Here is a 15,788-nt window from a genome sequence, read left to right on the forward strand (position 1 = left end):
TTCCTCCCTCCTCCCCCCCTCTTTCCCGCTCCGACATGGCCCGCTCCGATTTTGACGCATTGCAGGTGAGAGGCGACCAATGGCCGCGGCAGTCTCATCCTGCGCCTCGCTCCCCAGCCAATGGGGGGGCGCGTTACAAGTACGCAGTCACAATACTGTGTCCTTCCGCTGGAAGGCGGTTCGAGGGAGGGGCGGACGGGAGAAAAAGCGGCAGCGGGTGGAGAAAAAAAAGAGAGAGAGGAAAATAGTCCCCCTCTTCTTCCCCACCCCACCCCGCAAAGAGGAGGGAAAGTGGGCGGGGCTTACCCGGCGGCCGAGAGCAGCTCGGACACACGGAATGCGGAGAGAAGAAAGGGGCGGGGTGCTGCCCTGGCGGCCGTTGGTGTGCCGTTGGCGGAGGAATCCCTCTCGCGCCGTGTGTGCGTGAGGCGGTCCGCAGCGGGTTCCGGCTAGTGCTGCTTCCACCTCCCTTCCCGACATCGCCGCCGCTGCTCCGCGAAGCCTCTCGACGCTCCAGCTGCTGTCGCCACCCGGACCCAGCCATGGTGAGGGGCATGGGCGCCTGAGGGGTTAATTGAGGAAGGGGGTGGGGGCGAGGGGGAAGGGGTTAATGGAGCGGGGTCTTCAGGGGGGCCGAGGGTCTCTGAGGAGGTGGCCAGGTAAGTGGCCCATGGATTTTATTGTGTGTGGGGGGGTGTTAATGGGGGGCAGGGGAGAAATGGCGCAAGTGAAATTGTTGGGGGTGCAGAATCAAATGATGGGTATTTGGGGTGCGTGAAACGAGGGGGGGTTAACCGCAGTGCAGGGCACATGGGGGTCGGCGTGTGCAAGTTCTGGGTTGCAGGTGGGGAGCAGTGGTTGGGGGAGGGTTTTTTGGGCGGGTCAGTGAATGGAGCTGGAGAGGAAGCTGATATGGGGAGGAGGGGGCGCAGTTGGAGCGCAGGGTTTTTGGGGTGCCGGCTTGACTGCAGGGGAGGTTTTTGGGGGGAGACTTGGGCGCTTAGGACGCCCCTCCTACGAAGTGAAGGGGGGGTGCAGTGAGCATTTGGGGGCTGGGATGAGTGGGGCAGCGAGAGAGGCGAGGCGTGGGGGGAGGCTGATCTCATTCCCCCCTCTCTCTCCTGAGCTCTCCTTCCGAAGAAGCACGAAGGGGAGAGGCGAGATGTGATAAGATGAGCAGTGGGGGGGGGGCTGTTGATGCTGGGGGTCAAGGGGGGTGAGGCTGTGGAGAGCTGATGGGGCGCGGAGAAGGGAAGAAAGCTCTGGCGTTAATTCTCAAGAAAGCTGGGAGGAAGTGCCCTGGATGCTAGGTTTTCCGGAATGACTGGCTACCTGGCCAGTTAGTTTCTTGGGCAATTGGGGCAAGGAGCAGGTGGCAGGGTTAATGGGAGTGGAGCAGAAACGCAGGGCTTGGCATGTAGAACAGCTCAGGTGTGGATGAGGTTTCGGGGAGCTTGGCTTTTGGGGTGGGAGGTGATGTGGGGGTGGGAGCGCCACAGGTGCTGAATAGAGGAGGTGATGGCAGCAGGGGCACTGGGCCGAAGGCCCACCTGGCTGCGGGGTGTCATGGGGCAGGAGTGGGGTGGGGCTGGGGAAGGGTGGCAGCCGAGTGTGCCAGCTGATCATCACAAGGCCTGTGGCATGAAGCCGTTGAGGGTGTTTGGGTCTGCCCTTCAGGAGTACCTTGGGTAGGGGGTCTTGTTTCTGGAGATGTTCTCTTGGGTAACAGTGCTGTAAGGAGACATGATGGCTGCTGAATGATGCAGCTGAGAGTTGCTGCGAGGGCCATGGGGAAAGGGCTGGAGGTGATTCGTTGAAGGGGATGTGTGGGAGAGTTTGTAGCCCATTGTTCAGAAGCCGACAGACAATGAGCCTTTGTGGGAGGTGGCCATGTAGAGTATCTGGTGTGAGTTGAGTTAATGGTGTAGAATTGGAGGAAGTGAACTGACAGGACCCTCAAAGGTCAGGCTGGTGTTTCTAGGAGTGGAAGGTCTAATAGGCAGAAAAGATAGGGGGAAGTGTATTGAGAGAGCTTGGGGTATGATTTGAAGAGATAATGCGTGGAGTTGGTAGTCTTTTGAATGGTCTCATAAGCATAGCTGCCAAGTTTTCCCTTTTCTCGCGAGGAAGCCTATTCAGCATAAGGGAAAATCCCTTTAAAAAAGGGATAACTTGGCAGCATAAGCTGTGTTGGGGCTGGAAATGGTGTGGCTGGTTTGCTGATGAGAATTCACTTTCCATCATCTAGAAGAGCCAGACAGGCTTGTCCTGGGGATGCAGGAGAACATGGGTGTGGATCCTGACAAATATATTTGAGCTGTCTTCTTAATGAAGGTTTTATTGCATGCATGTCCTTCGGTTCCATGAGACTCCTGGTGATCTGCTTTCCAGGTTACTGTTTAGCTGCAGCATCTGATGTTCTCATTCACTGGGCCTCAGAAGCCACTTTGATTTGCCTCAGCAAGGAAATTGACGAACTCCTGGCTCAAACAAAAGTGTGGAAGTAACCAATCCACTCCGTGTCTCACCTCTGACTGGCTTTGGGGGGAAGTGGAGAAGCCATCTAACATGATACTGTAATTTTAAATGTAGTGGGTAGTTCTGGTCTAATTGCAGCGTGACAAACAATTTGGCAAGAAATAATAGTGCGAAGACTACTTTGTAGTCTGGTGACGAGGAGAGGGAATCCTGGGGACCTCAGGGATGCTTGGAGAGGAGCCATAGTTCAGTAATAGAGCCACATGCCTTGCATACAGAAGGACCCATGTTTTAGTCCCTGGCATCTCCCAATAAGGCTGTCTGAAATTCTGGAGAGCCGCTGCTAGTCAGTGTAGACAGTACAGAGCTAGATGGACCAATGGTCTGACTCTGTATAAGGACTCTGCTTCCTATGGAGAGCAGCCAGGAGGTTTGAAAAGAAGGCCAAGACGATTGACTTCTAGAGAAGTATTTGGGTGCTCCCGATTTGTCCCATATTGGTGGCATATCATGTAGCCCAGATGTAAGCACAAGGTTTGGTGTATCAGTATTACAGGGTCACTTGTCTGTGAGTGGGAAGGGTGATCAAAATGGAGAAAGAATGCCTTTAAAGAGCCACCCTCCTGTAATGAAGCCAGGGGTCCTTATAGTTTTGATCTTGCTCTCCCTACTGCAGCTTCCGGCGCGTGGATGACGCACTAATTCCTTCAGTCCCTTGCTGGAGCCTCCCTCAGCCCGTTGCAATATAGAAGAGTGGCTTCCTGTTTGAGTCTGCATTTCCCTCTGGTGGCTTGGCTTATCTACCAGAAGCTATTAGATTATTATTTTCATGCTGGCTGCTCTTGCCATGCTAACCTACTTTCTAGAGCATCTTTCCCTCAAGCCATCTAGATTGGCTACTCTGAAGGGCCACCATCTCTCTCTTTCTCTCTCTCTCTAGCAATTACTGAGATGTAGGCCATCTTAAGCAATGCTGAAAAGGCCAGTGAGATTGGGGGTGGGGGGTGGGGATAGCACGATTTGATTGGGGAGGGAGATGAAGGCCAGGACTGTCCTTCCTTGATCTTAACCATGGCCCTTGGTCTTCTGTCCTGTAGGGGTGCCATTATAAATGCCAAGCCACTTCTGAAGGCTGATTCTGAAGAGCAATGCAGTTCTTCTTGCTCTTTGCATTTCCCTCTCGTCTAGCAGACCCTGTGTAGCTTATGCAATCTGACAAGTTTAGACAGGGATGTCAGAGTTCAAGCTTTTGCCCTGAAGAAATCTTTGGCCAAGATGAAAGTCAGGTTGCTGTTCTGACTGCCTCCTGCCCTGTTGCCCGTAACAGTTCTGTGCCTGAGCTCAAAATGAGGATTTTTCCTCTCTTGGCTGAGATGTGGGTGGACCCACCCACCCTTTCCTGCATTGATGTGACCCTTTGTGGTGCAGTGTATTAAAACCTTCCCCAGATCCTCACTCTCTGTCACTGCATTGGAAGTGCTTTATAATCGTTGTTTCCTTTTCCGACAGTTGAGGGCTCCTAAGTCCACTGCAGTCTGTTTAACTGAGCCCCTGCCCCCTGTTAATCCGGGGTAGCATTAGTTTCTCTGCAAAAATATTCCAATTCTAAAAATATTCCAACTCTCTAGCTCTAAGCCTAAATGCCCCCCCCCCCGAATCTGGGGCATGGGGAGGACTTCATATGGCTGCATCTGGACTTCCCTTCCTCTAACCCTCCCCCCCCCCCCCGCGGGCTTCACCCTTCTGCATGTTGCACCCTTGGCAGTCCTTGGTGATATCTGCATTTTGCAAGGAGCGACTCTCACGCAGGATCAGGTTTGCCTTGTATCTTCTGCTCTGGCTCTAGCTGTGCTGCAGTGTTGGGCTGGCTGGGACTGCAGTGAAGGCTGGAGTCCAAGCAATCCTCGTGTTTTGCAGTTCTTACTTCCAAAAGCACTGAAGTAGAATGTTAAAACTCCTTTTTTTAAACAAGTGCACCATAATGGGTGTGAGCTGCAGGCTGCTTCTTAGCCAACGCAGAAGCATGATGGAGTGGTGCAGCCAACTTCAGCAAGGCCAGACAAGGGGGAATGCGGCAGAGATGCTCTTGTCCAGGATGTGCCACTTGGATGGCAGACCCAGAAGTCCCATGATGTGGTAATGCAAAGGTGGCAATGTGCCTCACTTCCCCTTGGAATCTACTTTACTCAGTACCTGTACACTACCTGTACTGATAAGCACCCTCCTCCTTAGACCAATACATTTGTATTTTTATCCCATCATTCTTCTAAGATATGAATCATTCTCAAAACAATGCTGTGACATAAGGTAGGCTCAGTTATTGAGTTGCCTACGGTCACCCATTAAGTGCCATGGCTGATTAAGGATTTGAGCCAGTGTCTTCCTGATTCAGTTCTAAAACTTTGCCCTTGTCATCCTGGAGCCCTACAGTTCTGCAATAAAATTCAGCCAGAAAACTGCCTTCTGAATGTTGCCTTATTTTAAGGAAGAAGAATACTGGTTGGGTTCAGCCATTGAATGCTCAATGGATCCCAACAGAAATGAGTCTGCAGTGTTGCACTGTCTGTCCTTTTTTATATCCTGCCTTTCCTCCATTCTGGGGCAGCCTAGCATAAACCCAAAGGCAAAGCATTAATACAGTGCAAAGAAAACATCAATAAAATCACAAATTTGCAATATAAATACAACGAAACAGCATAAATAGATTATCTGTGTCTAAAGGCATGCCATTTTGGGTTTCATTTCTGAAAGCATTGCAAATGGGAAACAGGAAGAAATCATTGCTTTGAGATCCTTTCCCAGTCCTGTTACTTCTGGCTGTGTAAATGGCCATCACCATATCTTGTGGCAGTGAATTCTATATTTGATGGGCAAGCTAGCTAATGACTCCACCCCTGTGGCTTTTTTTCAGTCCTTCCTGCATGAAGCAGCTGGCGCTGATGGTCTCTGTCTGCACCTTTTGCGATGCATCTGCTCTCTGGTCATGATACACTGTGGCTTAGATTGCAGAACCTAAGATTGTGAGAGGCCAATGGGTGGGTGGGTGCTGCCACCGCTCCTTAAACTGGCATGGCTTCAAGGGCCTTTTGGTGCCTCCTGTAAACATAGGCATGATGCAGAAGGGGGCTGGGCATGTCTAGCTCAGAGCAACAGTTGGGGAAAGTGGGCTTGAGAGTGTTAGGCTTAATTTCTATGGTATTTCAGCAGATGCTGTAAGTTACTTGATGAAGAATCTAGCCACCTAAAGAAAAAAATTCTCCCGACTTGGTCTTAATTATTTATTTGCTCCTTCCTGACAATTTTTGAAAGCCAGCAGAAAGAGGAAGGAGAACGTTATTTCACCAGGGTCATTCCTTTCAAGAGGACACAATCCACTGGGTCAGCGCTCAGCAAAGCAGGCATAGATTGGCTTTTGAGGGGTTTAATGGAGCAGGCTAACCAGTGAGGTTCAGAACCCACCTATCCTGCTCCGATACATTTAGGTTTCTGCATGTGACTTAAACACTGTAGAGTTGGAAGGGACCATGATGGTCATTTAGGGGAACCCCCTGCAATGCAGGAATCTTTTGCCCTGCTTGTCCCAATGATGCAGCTGTCACCATCCACCTGCAGTTCTTCTGCATTATGCCATATTATGGGCAATGTGCATAGTTCCAGGTTTAAGACTTCTTGGTGAGAGCCAGAGTGAAGGTAGGCAGCAATGACAATCGTAGGGAGAAAGCAATAGAATGATGGGACAGGCTTAGAGGCCATGGCCCATCCTGGTATGAGGAGTGGTATGCTTGGAAGCCCCTTCTCACCCTCTGTGGATTGGGCTGCTGCTACAATCTCTGAGGCTGGGGGTTATGCCAAATGCAGCCGCATATAGCAGCAGGAGATCCTTTGGATACTGCAAGTGGACTGCATCCAGCTTGGTAGGTCACAAGGTGTGCAAACCTGAGCTGGAGGCTTACAGGTGATGTGGAAAATGGCACGGGTACTGCTGCCTCCCCACCAGGGAGGCTGATAAGAGATGTAGCGAGGTTTGACTTGGGATGACTCTTCATTTTATATTTGTTTTTCTCTCACTTCTTTCAGGCTGACCAACTTACCGAAGAGCAGATTGCAGGTGAGTCCTCAGCATGCAGTGGCAGCAAATGTTAACTTGTCTGGCACTGAATTGATCTGCATGTTGAGGGAAGACGAGCAGTACATCCCCTTGTCCACTGGCTTTGAAGCTGGGTTAACTACTGCTCAAACTGAGCCAGAATGCACATGGTCAGGGGCAGCTTGTGAGCTTCTCTGCAGAGAAGGAGGATTTTTTTCCTGGTAGTCCTTAAAGTGCAGAATCCTTACTACAGTTCCTTTAGGAGAGATAATTTCCCCATCTGCTGGGTTTGGTGGTGGTGTGAGGGCAAGGCCACAAAAAATCAAAACAAATCCCTGGACTGGGAAAATGTGAATAGGCTTGTGCTTCCACCAGCATTTTAGGCACTTGGGATTTCAAATATATCACCAGACTCACTTGGTTCCCCTCTCTCCCAAGTGTTTGGAATGGGGCTGGCTAGACTTCTAGGATAATCACTGGTTGCAAGTACATGATCTCTATGTAGCTTTCAACAACCCTGCTCTCCCCCCTCCCCCGCAGAATTCAAGGAGGCCTTCTCCCTCTTCGACAAGGATGGGGATGGCACCATCACCACCAAGGAACTTGGCACTGTGATGAGGTCTCTGGGTCAGAACCCCACCGAGGCAGAACTGCAAGACATGATCAATGAAGTTGATGCTGATGGTAAGTGGCCCCAGCACTAAGGGGGTCTGGGCAGAGTGAGGGATCCAAAACCCATAGCTTCTGCTGGTACTTTATGCAGAAATTCAGCTGGGGTTGCTTAGATTGGGGAGACAGCTCTATCTATTCTTGGTGGACAAGAGGAACAGTTTACCACTTGCCCACTGAGCTTCTTTGACTCCTGTGCTTAGACATCCACCCACCCCTGCTGTTTCCCTGCCTTTTGTGACTGAGAGGCAAGTTAAGAGGTAAAAGCAAGAGGAATACTGTACTGATTTATTTGATCTTGGGAGACTAACATAGACTGGCCTATGTATTAAGTTGCCAATGAATGCAGTGGTGGGGGCTGGTTCTGATGGGGTACTAGCTGACTGTGGAGTAGGGGGTGGGTCAAGGCTTGTGAACGACCCAGAAAGTCAATAGTTGTAGTAGTAGTAGTAATAGCAATAATAGGAAGTAGCACCCTATTTCCTTCCAAGGATAACGGAAGGGTACAACATGGATGTATTGAAAATGCCACTCACTTTCTTCAGTGTATATACTGCCTTACAGTAGCACTGTCCAAGATGTTTAAAATAAAAACAAAATATCAACAATTGGATTACACCTGCAGTATCCTGAGATATTCTTTGTGATTGCTTCACAGGCAGACCATTTAGCAGGCACTAATTTCAGTGTTGGGGTGTGGAACTACTTTTGTGCCATAATGTGGCCAACTCCAACACATTACATCAGCTAGTTAGGTTCCCTTCCAAGCAGGGCTTCAGTCTTCCGAGGCTGGCTTTGTCCTAGGGTGACTATTTGAGATTGGTCTCGGCATCCCAGTCTGCAACTGCTTTGGTTTCTGCTGGCTTCATCTTACTGGTGCTCATTTCTGTTTTCAGGGAACGGCACAATTGACTTCCCAGAGTTCTTGACCATGATGGCAAGGAAGATGAAGGACACAGACAGTGAGGAGGAGATCCGAGAGGCTTTCAGAGTGTTTGATAAGGTGAGGAAGTTGAGAAGGACCACCCACCCGCCTTCTGGAGGGGAGGGAGGAGAGTGGACAGAATACTGCTGTGCATCCCCATATACTCTCAGGGAGAATGGCAAGGAAACAGCAGCGTCCCCTTCCCTTAATCTGGAGCATACAGAGTGGAGAAGGAAACACCAGCTGTCAGGATAAAAGTGGAAGGTGCTGCCTTGCTGTGCTCTTCCCTGCTAACTGATTCCTTTGCTTCCAGGATGGGAATGGCTACATTAGCGCAGCAGAGTTACGCCACGTGATGACAAACCTAGGGGAGAAGCTCACTGATGAGGAGGTGGACGAAATGATAAGGGAGGCAGATATTGATGGGGACGGGCAGGTCAACTATGAAGGTGAGTCGGGGATGGGAAAAGCATCTTGCCTGCTGCTGTTTTGGCAGCCAGAAAGTTGCATGAAAGAACTGAGGTTCTGCTTAGGCAGAGGGTCTCTAAATAACTGTATGGGCCCTCCTCTGGTTTTCGAGAGCAGTAATTGTGTCACAGACTTCAGCCATCTGGGTGGTGTGGAAGCACTGTAACCATTTATATATATCCTGTTGAGGGGGAGATGCCTTGGATTATACATGTATCACACTTCAGTTTTGAGCTGTGTGGAAATAACTCCAAATTTAATACTCCCGAGTCCGTCAGTGAGGTTCACATATATGCAAAACGTATTCAAAGGCTTTGAAGTTTGCCGTTTCCACAGACCTTGGCTGGATAAAGCCGGGGCTTTCTTAGCCCTTCCCCTCAAATCTTGATGGTACTATTCTGGGGACTTCTCTTTGGTTCTTGAAGCCTACGGTACTCCACACATTGTTCAATATAGCAGGGTACACATTAAGGTTGTGTTCAGTGGCGGGCGTACCCTTGACTTCCCCTCTGGTAGTTTTCTCTGGATGAAGGCATTATGAGAGTGGAGCAGACACAGTTCATAGCATTATCACAGCTCTGTTTGCTTTTATCTTTTGAAAACTACATTGAGCGTAAGAGTCGAATCATGTCAAGCCAAAGTAACAGTATGACCATTGACTGGGCTAATGTCTATTTTAGGGAGCTTTGCGACTACATGATCTCAAGTCTTCCAGCTTAAAAGGGTGTGGCCATCCCCGTACTGACTTTGCTTCCTTACACTGTGTCTCTTGCAGAGTTTGTGCAGATGATGACCGCAAAGTGAAGCCCGCAGAGTGGGTGGCAGGCAATGCCCATTCTCCTTCGATACTTTTCTCCAACACACTCTCTCTACTTAAGTAACCTGGTTCTCTAAGCAAAACAATCGGCTGTGGAATAAATCTGACCAAGCAATTAAAAAAAGAAAAAGAAACTTCCCAAGCTGCATGATTGCACTCATCTCTCCCTCCTTCTTCTTGCTCTCCCTCCTTCCTCCTCCCCGCCTTTCCTTCCTTCCACCTCTTCCTGGTGCATCCCCCCTAAAACCTCCCTGAGAACCTCCTCCAACCTTGTGGATGTCTTTTGTTTCCATCGGGTCTTCTGTTCTGCAGCCAGAGCTGGCCTGTCTCCCAGGGCGCAGATTCTTTCTCTTTCTTTCAAGAATCCACACGATGGGGGTGGAGAGAGCGCAAAAAAACCTTCTTAATCGTGTTGCATGTGTCTGGCACTGTGGTCGTGCGCATTGACATGGCGGTTGCCACCGAAGGTCTTGCCCCAGGGAACACCGAGGAGGGGTACAAGGAGGAAACTGGGTTGTTGATTTCCCCCCTTCGTTTTCGTGGGAGGGGGGCGCTATCCCACCGCCTGGGTGCCTGTGGCTGAAGGCGGGTTCCAGAGAGCTCCGTCAGCATGATGTGGGGAGAAGAGGCTGTTAAAAGGGGGAGGGGGGAGCGTCCGACAACTGCCCGATTGGCTCTTTAAAGGAAAAAAAAACACGCAAAACTGAACCAACCGCCCATAATTTTAACTTCTGTCTTTGTTCTTAACCTTGTATAAATTGTAAATGTCCTTACAGTTTCCTAAGCATTGTGTCCAGACATTGGAGCTGCTATGTAAATACCTGATGCTACAGGCCCCTTTTGTGGGGAGGGGGGTCGCCCCACGTATGGCGATGGCGAATGCTTTTGATTGGCAGCTTGAGGGGTTTTGGGGGGGGGCATCAGAATGGAACCGCAATAAAACAGTGAAGCTGCTGCTGAGTGAATGCCAACTGCGCCAGAACGCCCTCTTCTCCCTCCCCCCTCCCCCCCTCCTCATGCGACGCTTCATTTTTTTCGTAGTGGCTCTCGGTTTTAACGCTTGTGCCGCACCTTTGGCTTCAGTGTCTGTGCTCTTTTAATGTTGCTTCCTTAACTCCGCCCGTCCCCACCCGCCCCCTTTCCTCGCGGCAAAACAGCATGGGCCGCAAACTTGCTTCTCTTTACTTTTTTCACTTTTATTTTTTAATCCAAAAAATTTAAATAAATAAAGAAGAAAAGAAAAACCAGTTTTGGAGGGGAAATCGAAACAGAGCTGCAGAATTTCCCTGAAACCGGGTGAAAGAAGAGTGCTTTGCGCAGTCCGTGGTGGATTTGACCACGCCCCCTCTTATTATTTCCTGTCTTCTGCACTCCTGTGTTGAGCAGAGGTGGAGGGATCTCACCTGAGAACTTAGGCAGGGGGCGTGGGGAAGGTTGGAGCAAGAATGTCTTTGAAAGCAGGTGGTGTTGTGTTCAGTTCAAGCTGTGAAAATAAAATTATATCAATGTTTTCCAATAAAATGCAGTGACTACCTGAAATGGCTGTTTGCTTTGGTATCCTGTGGACCACCTCATTCTGTTGTTTTGTTTCACAGTTGCTGGAACAGCTTAAGATGTGAGTGTCTCTTTTCCCCAGGGGCGAATGCAGCAAATGCCCCTTGGGGAAACCTTTTGAAAACAAATTGGTAAGAGCTTTCCTCTGAAGGTTGTAATCGCTGAGCCACTTCCATGGGCTCCTGGTATAAGCCTGGAGCTACTTGCATTGGAAAGCATCATTTGACTTAGTCGCTCTGAGCAGAAGCAGCTGCGTTCTGTCTTTATGTTGCTCCCATTGATTCTGGGTGGGCAAAGGAAGGAAATGGAGGGAAAAGGGAGCCAAAAAATCGTGAAAAGAGGGTAAGGAGATTGCAAAGAAAGCTGAATGAATTCTTTGCATCTCTCTTCATAACCAAAGATACAGGCAGATCCCAGTGCCTAAACCTAACCATTGCAAGTGGCGAGTCTAAGGAACTGGGGCAGATAGTTATGATGAGAAATGATGCTCTGAGCCTAGTAGGCAACACGAAAAATTGACAAATCACTGTGTCCAGATGGGATCCACCCGAGAGTTATAAAAGAACTCAAATGTGAAATTCCTGATCTTCTGTCTAAAGTATATAACTTGTCCCCTCCATTCTTGAGGGCTGGAAAGTAACCAATATAATGCTAGTTTTTTTGTTGTTTTTTAAAGGATGCAGGGGGGAATGCTGTTAGCATACTGCTGTTAGCATACTGTCTGGCCCCAGCAAAACTGGTAGAAAGTGTCCTTAAAGATAAAATAACCAAACATAGAGGAGAACAAGCTTTGCTGAAGCAAGAGCCAGCATGGCTTCTGCAAGGGAAAATCCTGTCTCACAAATCTATTGGAGTTCAAGCATATGGGTATAGATTGGTTAACACAGTGTACTTAGACTTTCAAAAGCTTTTAGACAAAGTACCTCATCAAAGACCCCTGAGTAAGCTTAGCAGTCAAGGAATAAGAGGAGAGGTCCTTTTATGGATCTGGAATTGGCTAAGTTGCAAGAAGTAGAGTAGGAACAAATAGACAATGGGGAGAAGTAGAAAGGATCAGTATTGGGACCTCTGCTATTTAACTTCATAAACGATCTAAAGGAGTGAGTAGTGAGGTGGCCAAGTTTGCAAATGATATTAAATGGTTCTGGGTCATTAAAGCAAAAGAGATTGTAAAGAGCTTCAGGAGGACCTCCCAAAGCTGAGTGAGTGGGTGGTAAAATGGCAAATGCAATACTGGAGCAAAAAACATTAATTTTATATATGCTCATGGGGTCTGAATTGGCAGTGACTGACCTCAAATAAAAATTTGGGGTTAAAGTAGGTAGCTCGATGAAGGCATTGACCCAGTGTGTGGCAGCTGTGAGGCAATTTCCATGCTATGGGTCATTAAGAAAAAGAATTGAAAATAAAATGGTTGATAGAATGTCATTACAAACTTCCATGGTGCAACTGCATTTGGAATACTGTGTATGTTTCTGGTCACCTCACCTCAAGCAGGATATTGAAGAGTTGGAAATGGTTCAGAAAACGGCAAGAGAAAGGTTGCAGTGTTCAGGACTTTTTAGTTAAGAGAAAAGGTGAGTTAAAGTGGACAGGATAGAAGTTTATGACATTATACATGGCATGGGGAAAGTGCATAGAGAACTGTATTTCACACTCATAACAAATTCATGGAGGAGAGGGCTATCACTTGTCTGATAGCTTTGATTGCTTTGCTGTGCCTCCACAGCAGGATGTAATAATGCTTCCAAATAACACTTGCTGGAGCCACAAGAGGGGAGAGTTGCTCTTGTTCCTGGATCCTGTTTTTGAGGGTTTCCTACGGGCAACTGGTTGGCCACACTGAGAACAGGATGCTGGACTAGATGGCCATTGGCCTGATCCAGCAGGCATTTGTGTGTGCCTGTGTGTGTCTGCATGCACTTACCTGCGGATGAGCCAGTCCCATTTGCATTTCAGTGCAACATTGTCTGCAAGACCTAGAGCTGTGCTGGCTGCGGACGATAGGAGCTGGAAGTCTCTTAACATCTGGAGCACACCAGGTTGGGGACAGCTGCCCAAGAGAGTTTATCTGTGGCCTGCGCACTTAAATTCTACACTAGCTGCCAAAACCCTGCCCCACTGGCCACCCAGTTCCTCTTGCATGCAATATTTATTTACAGTATTTATAGGCTGCCCTAGAACACAAGTCCTCTTGGTGGTTGTCAACAAGAAGAGAAATTAAAATCCGGGAACAGTAAGAACAGCCAGAAACACAGGATAGAAACAAATCTGCAGCTGTTAAAAGTATAGTGTGCACTTTTGGGGTTTCTAATGCTTGTGGTTTTTGCAAGTTGCAAGAGCGGAAGATGACACCCTCTGCTGTGAAACATGGCAAAGACCTCTTTTAAAGTTGAGTTCTCAGAAATACGGGTATTTGGTTACAGCTGCCTGACAGATGCCAGCTTTCTTGCTCGTAGGGGGTCAGCCATGAGCTGCTTCGAGGCAGAATCCCAGCCGCCCTGGATCCATCCGTTCATTGCACTTAAGCCCCACTTAGCTGGAGGTGTCCTAAAGCTGCTCTAACCAGTTTGCCATCCTGGTTCTCTCGGGATCAAGTTTAAGCGTTCCTATACTTTGCTTTAGGGATGCAGGTGGCACTGTGGTCTAAACCACAGAGCCTAGGGCTTGCCGATCGTAAGGTTGGCGGTTCGAATCCCCGCGATGGGGTGAGCTCCCGTTCGGTCCCAGCTCCTGCCAACCTAGCAGTTCGAAAGCACCTCAAAGTGCAAGTAGATAAATAGGTACCACTCTGACGGGAAGGTAAAACGATGTTTCTGTGCACTGCTCTGGTTTGCCAGAAGTGGCTTTGTCATGCTAGCCACATCTGAGGACAAACGCCGGCTCCCTCGGCCTGTAGAGCGAGATGAGCGCCGCAACCCCAGAGTCAACCGCGACTACCTTTATACTTTGCTTTTACTCACATACATACCCACCCTTGCTGGAGCCCTGTGTTCTGTTTCTGAGGTGGATTTGTCTGACTGGAAGGGGCTTGTGCCAAGATGCAATGGGAAGCTGTCTCTTGAGAAAAGTAAAGATGGTGCCTCTGATCAGCACTTCCACTGTTCAAAGATGCAGCGGATTGACTTGCCCTGGAAGGTAATGTTTGGAAGGAGGTGGGGCCAGACCAGTGCCTCTCACAGCCTCCTTTGATGGCACCTTCTTGTGGGAGCCCCTGCTGTTCTTTCAGCACACTTATCAGTTGTATCCTTGGCAAGCTTAAGTTGGGGTAATGTCTTTGCTGCTCCCCCTTTTTAGTGGTTTGGTGTTTTCAAACACGGGGCCCTCTAGATCAGCCTTCCTCAAACCTGGTATTCCAAATGTTGTTGGACTACAGTTCCCATCACCCCTGGCCATTGGCTAAGCTGGCCGGGGATGATGGGATTTGTAGTCCAACCACAGCTGGGGACCCAAGGACTTTGCTCTGGATTCTGACTCCCATCAGCCCAAGGCTATATGGCCAATAGTCAGGGATGATGGGGTCTGTGTCGGCTACTCTTGCACTCAAAACATCTGTTGTGAAAACAAGTATTTACTTACAGTATTTAGAGATGGTTTCATATGCAAACACCAAAGTGGTGTACGATAGAGCACAAGTGAACATTGGTAAGAATAATAATAAAAAAAATTCAGTAGCACCTTGGAGACCAACTAAGTTTGTCATTGGTATGAGCTTTCGTGTGCATGCACACCTCTTCAGATACATGCACACGAGATACATGCACACGAAAGCTCATACCAATGACAAACTTAGTTGGTCTCTAAGGTGCTACTGGAATGAATTTTTTATATATATTTTATTTTGTTTTGACTATGGCAGACCAACACGGCTATCTACCTGTAATTAGTAAGAATAGGATATGATAAATATAAATTCAGAGCAAGTGAAACAGCAGGGTCTAATAAATGATAACCCGTGGCTAGGTTCCTAGTCCTGAATTGCTTGGATCTTAAAAAAAAAAGTTTTGGGTTCATCTCTCCTTCCTAAAGATGATGGTTGCCTCTTTCACTTTTTCCTCCTACAGGACCAAGCATTTGCCAGCTCTGATCGTCCTCCTGAGATTCTAAATAGGTTATAGAGGTCGATGGGGAAAGCTGACTTCTTCTTTTTTCTTCAAAATAGCCTTGGGCATCTCTCAAATCTCTGGCGTTTGCAGTTTGAAATAATAGGAGGGCAGATTTGGGAGCTGACATGAAGACAAGCAAAACTGACGGCTGGCTGTGAAGTTGACGGGAGACAAAGGGTATCCGAATCTGCAAAGTCTCCTTGCGCACAGCAGAGGGAGCCAGCCACCATGGGGAGATGGCTTCTTGAAGAGGCTTTCTTACTTGGTAACTGTCGAAGCCCTGGTCTCTTTCCAGCTAGGTCTCGCCTGCCTAATCTCATTTGTTAGGTACCTGCTAGGTGCAGACTATGTTCATTACATGGCTGCAACTGCAGCTTCCATGCTTGCACACCCAACCCTTTGCTTCTCCTGCCTTCTTAAGAGTAGGCCAAAGCCTTCAGGCCAGCCAGGATCTCATTCGTAGCTTCTGGACTCTGTGCCCATTTTACACACAATTTTTAAAAAATCTGCTATGGCAACTCAATATCTTGCATGTAAGGGGGAACTTCAAAAATTAAGTGTGACTACACCGGGCTTGCTAACCTCTGCACCTTAAGAGGTTGGACCCTAACTCCCGAATAGCACCAGCCACTGTAGGCAAAAGCAAAGGATGATGGGAATTGTAGTCCCACAACCCCAGATGGC

General features: G+C 48.5%; 1 protein-coding gene across 1 annotated transcript; it reads left to right on the forward strand.

Moving 5' to 3' along the window:
* The first annotated feature begins 284 nt into the window (after nucleotides 1–284).
* Nucleotides 285–10,983, forward strand: CALM3 (calmodulin 3). The gene is made up of 6 exons (XM_035119432.2): nucleotides 285–545; nucleotides 6,556–6,586; nucleotides 7,106–7,249; nucleotides 8,131–8,237; nucleotides 8,473–8,608; nucleotides 9,403–10,983. Exons 1-6 carry the CDS (start codon nucleotides 543–545, stop codon nucleotides 9,429–9,431), a joined length of 450 nt encoding a protein of 149 aa, XP_034975323.1. The 5' UTR covers nucleotides 285–542; the 3' UTR covers nucleotides 9,432–10,983.
* The last annotated feature ends 4,805 nt before the right edge of the window (nucleotides 10,984–15,788 follow it).

This window comes from Zootoca vivipara, chromosome 6, assembly GCF_963506605.1.
Source record: "Zootoca vivipara chromosome 6, rZooViv1.1, whole genome shotgun sequence".
Taxonomy (NCBI): Eukaryota; Metazoa; Chordata; class Lepidosauria; order Squamata; family Lacertidae; genus Zootoca; species Zootoca vivipara.

What these genes read in the sequence shown, in the direction of transcription:
- CALM3 (XM_035119432.2), top strand. An exon ending in TACCGAAGAGCAGATTGCAG is followed by an intron (nt 6,587 to 7,105) that starts GTGAGTCCTCAG and finishes CCTCCCCCGCAG; the next exon opens with AATTCAAGGAGGCCTTCTCC. An exon ending in CTTTCAGAGTGTTTGATAAG is followed by an intron (nt 8,238 to 8,472) that starts GTGAGGAAGTTG and finishes CTTTGCTTCCAG; the next exon opens with GATGGGAATGGCTACATTAG.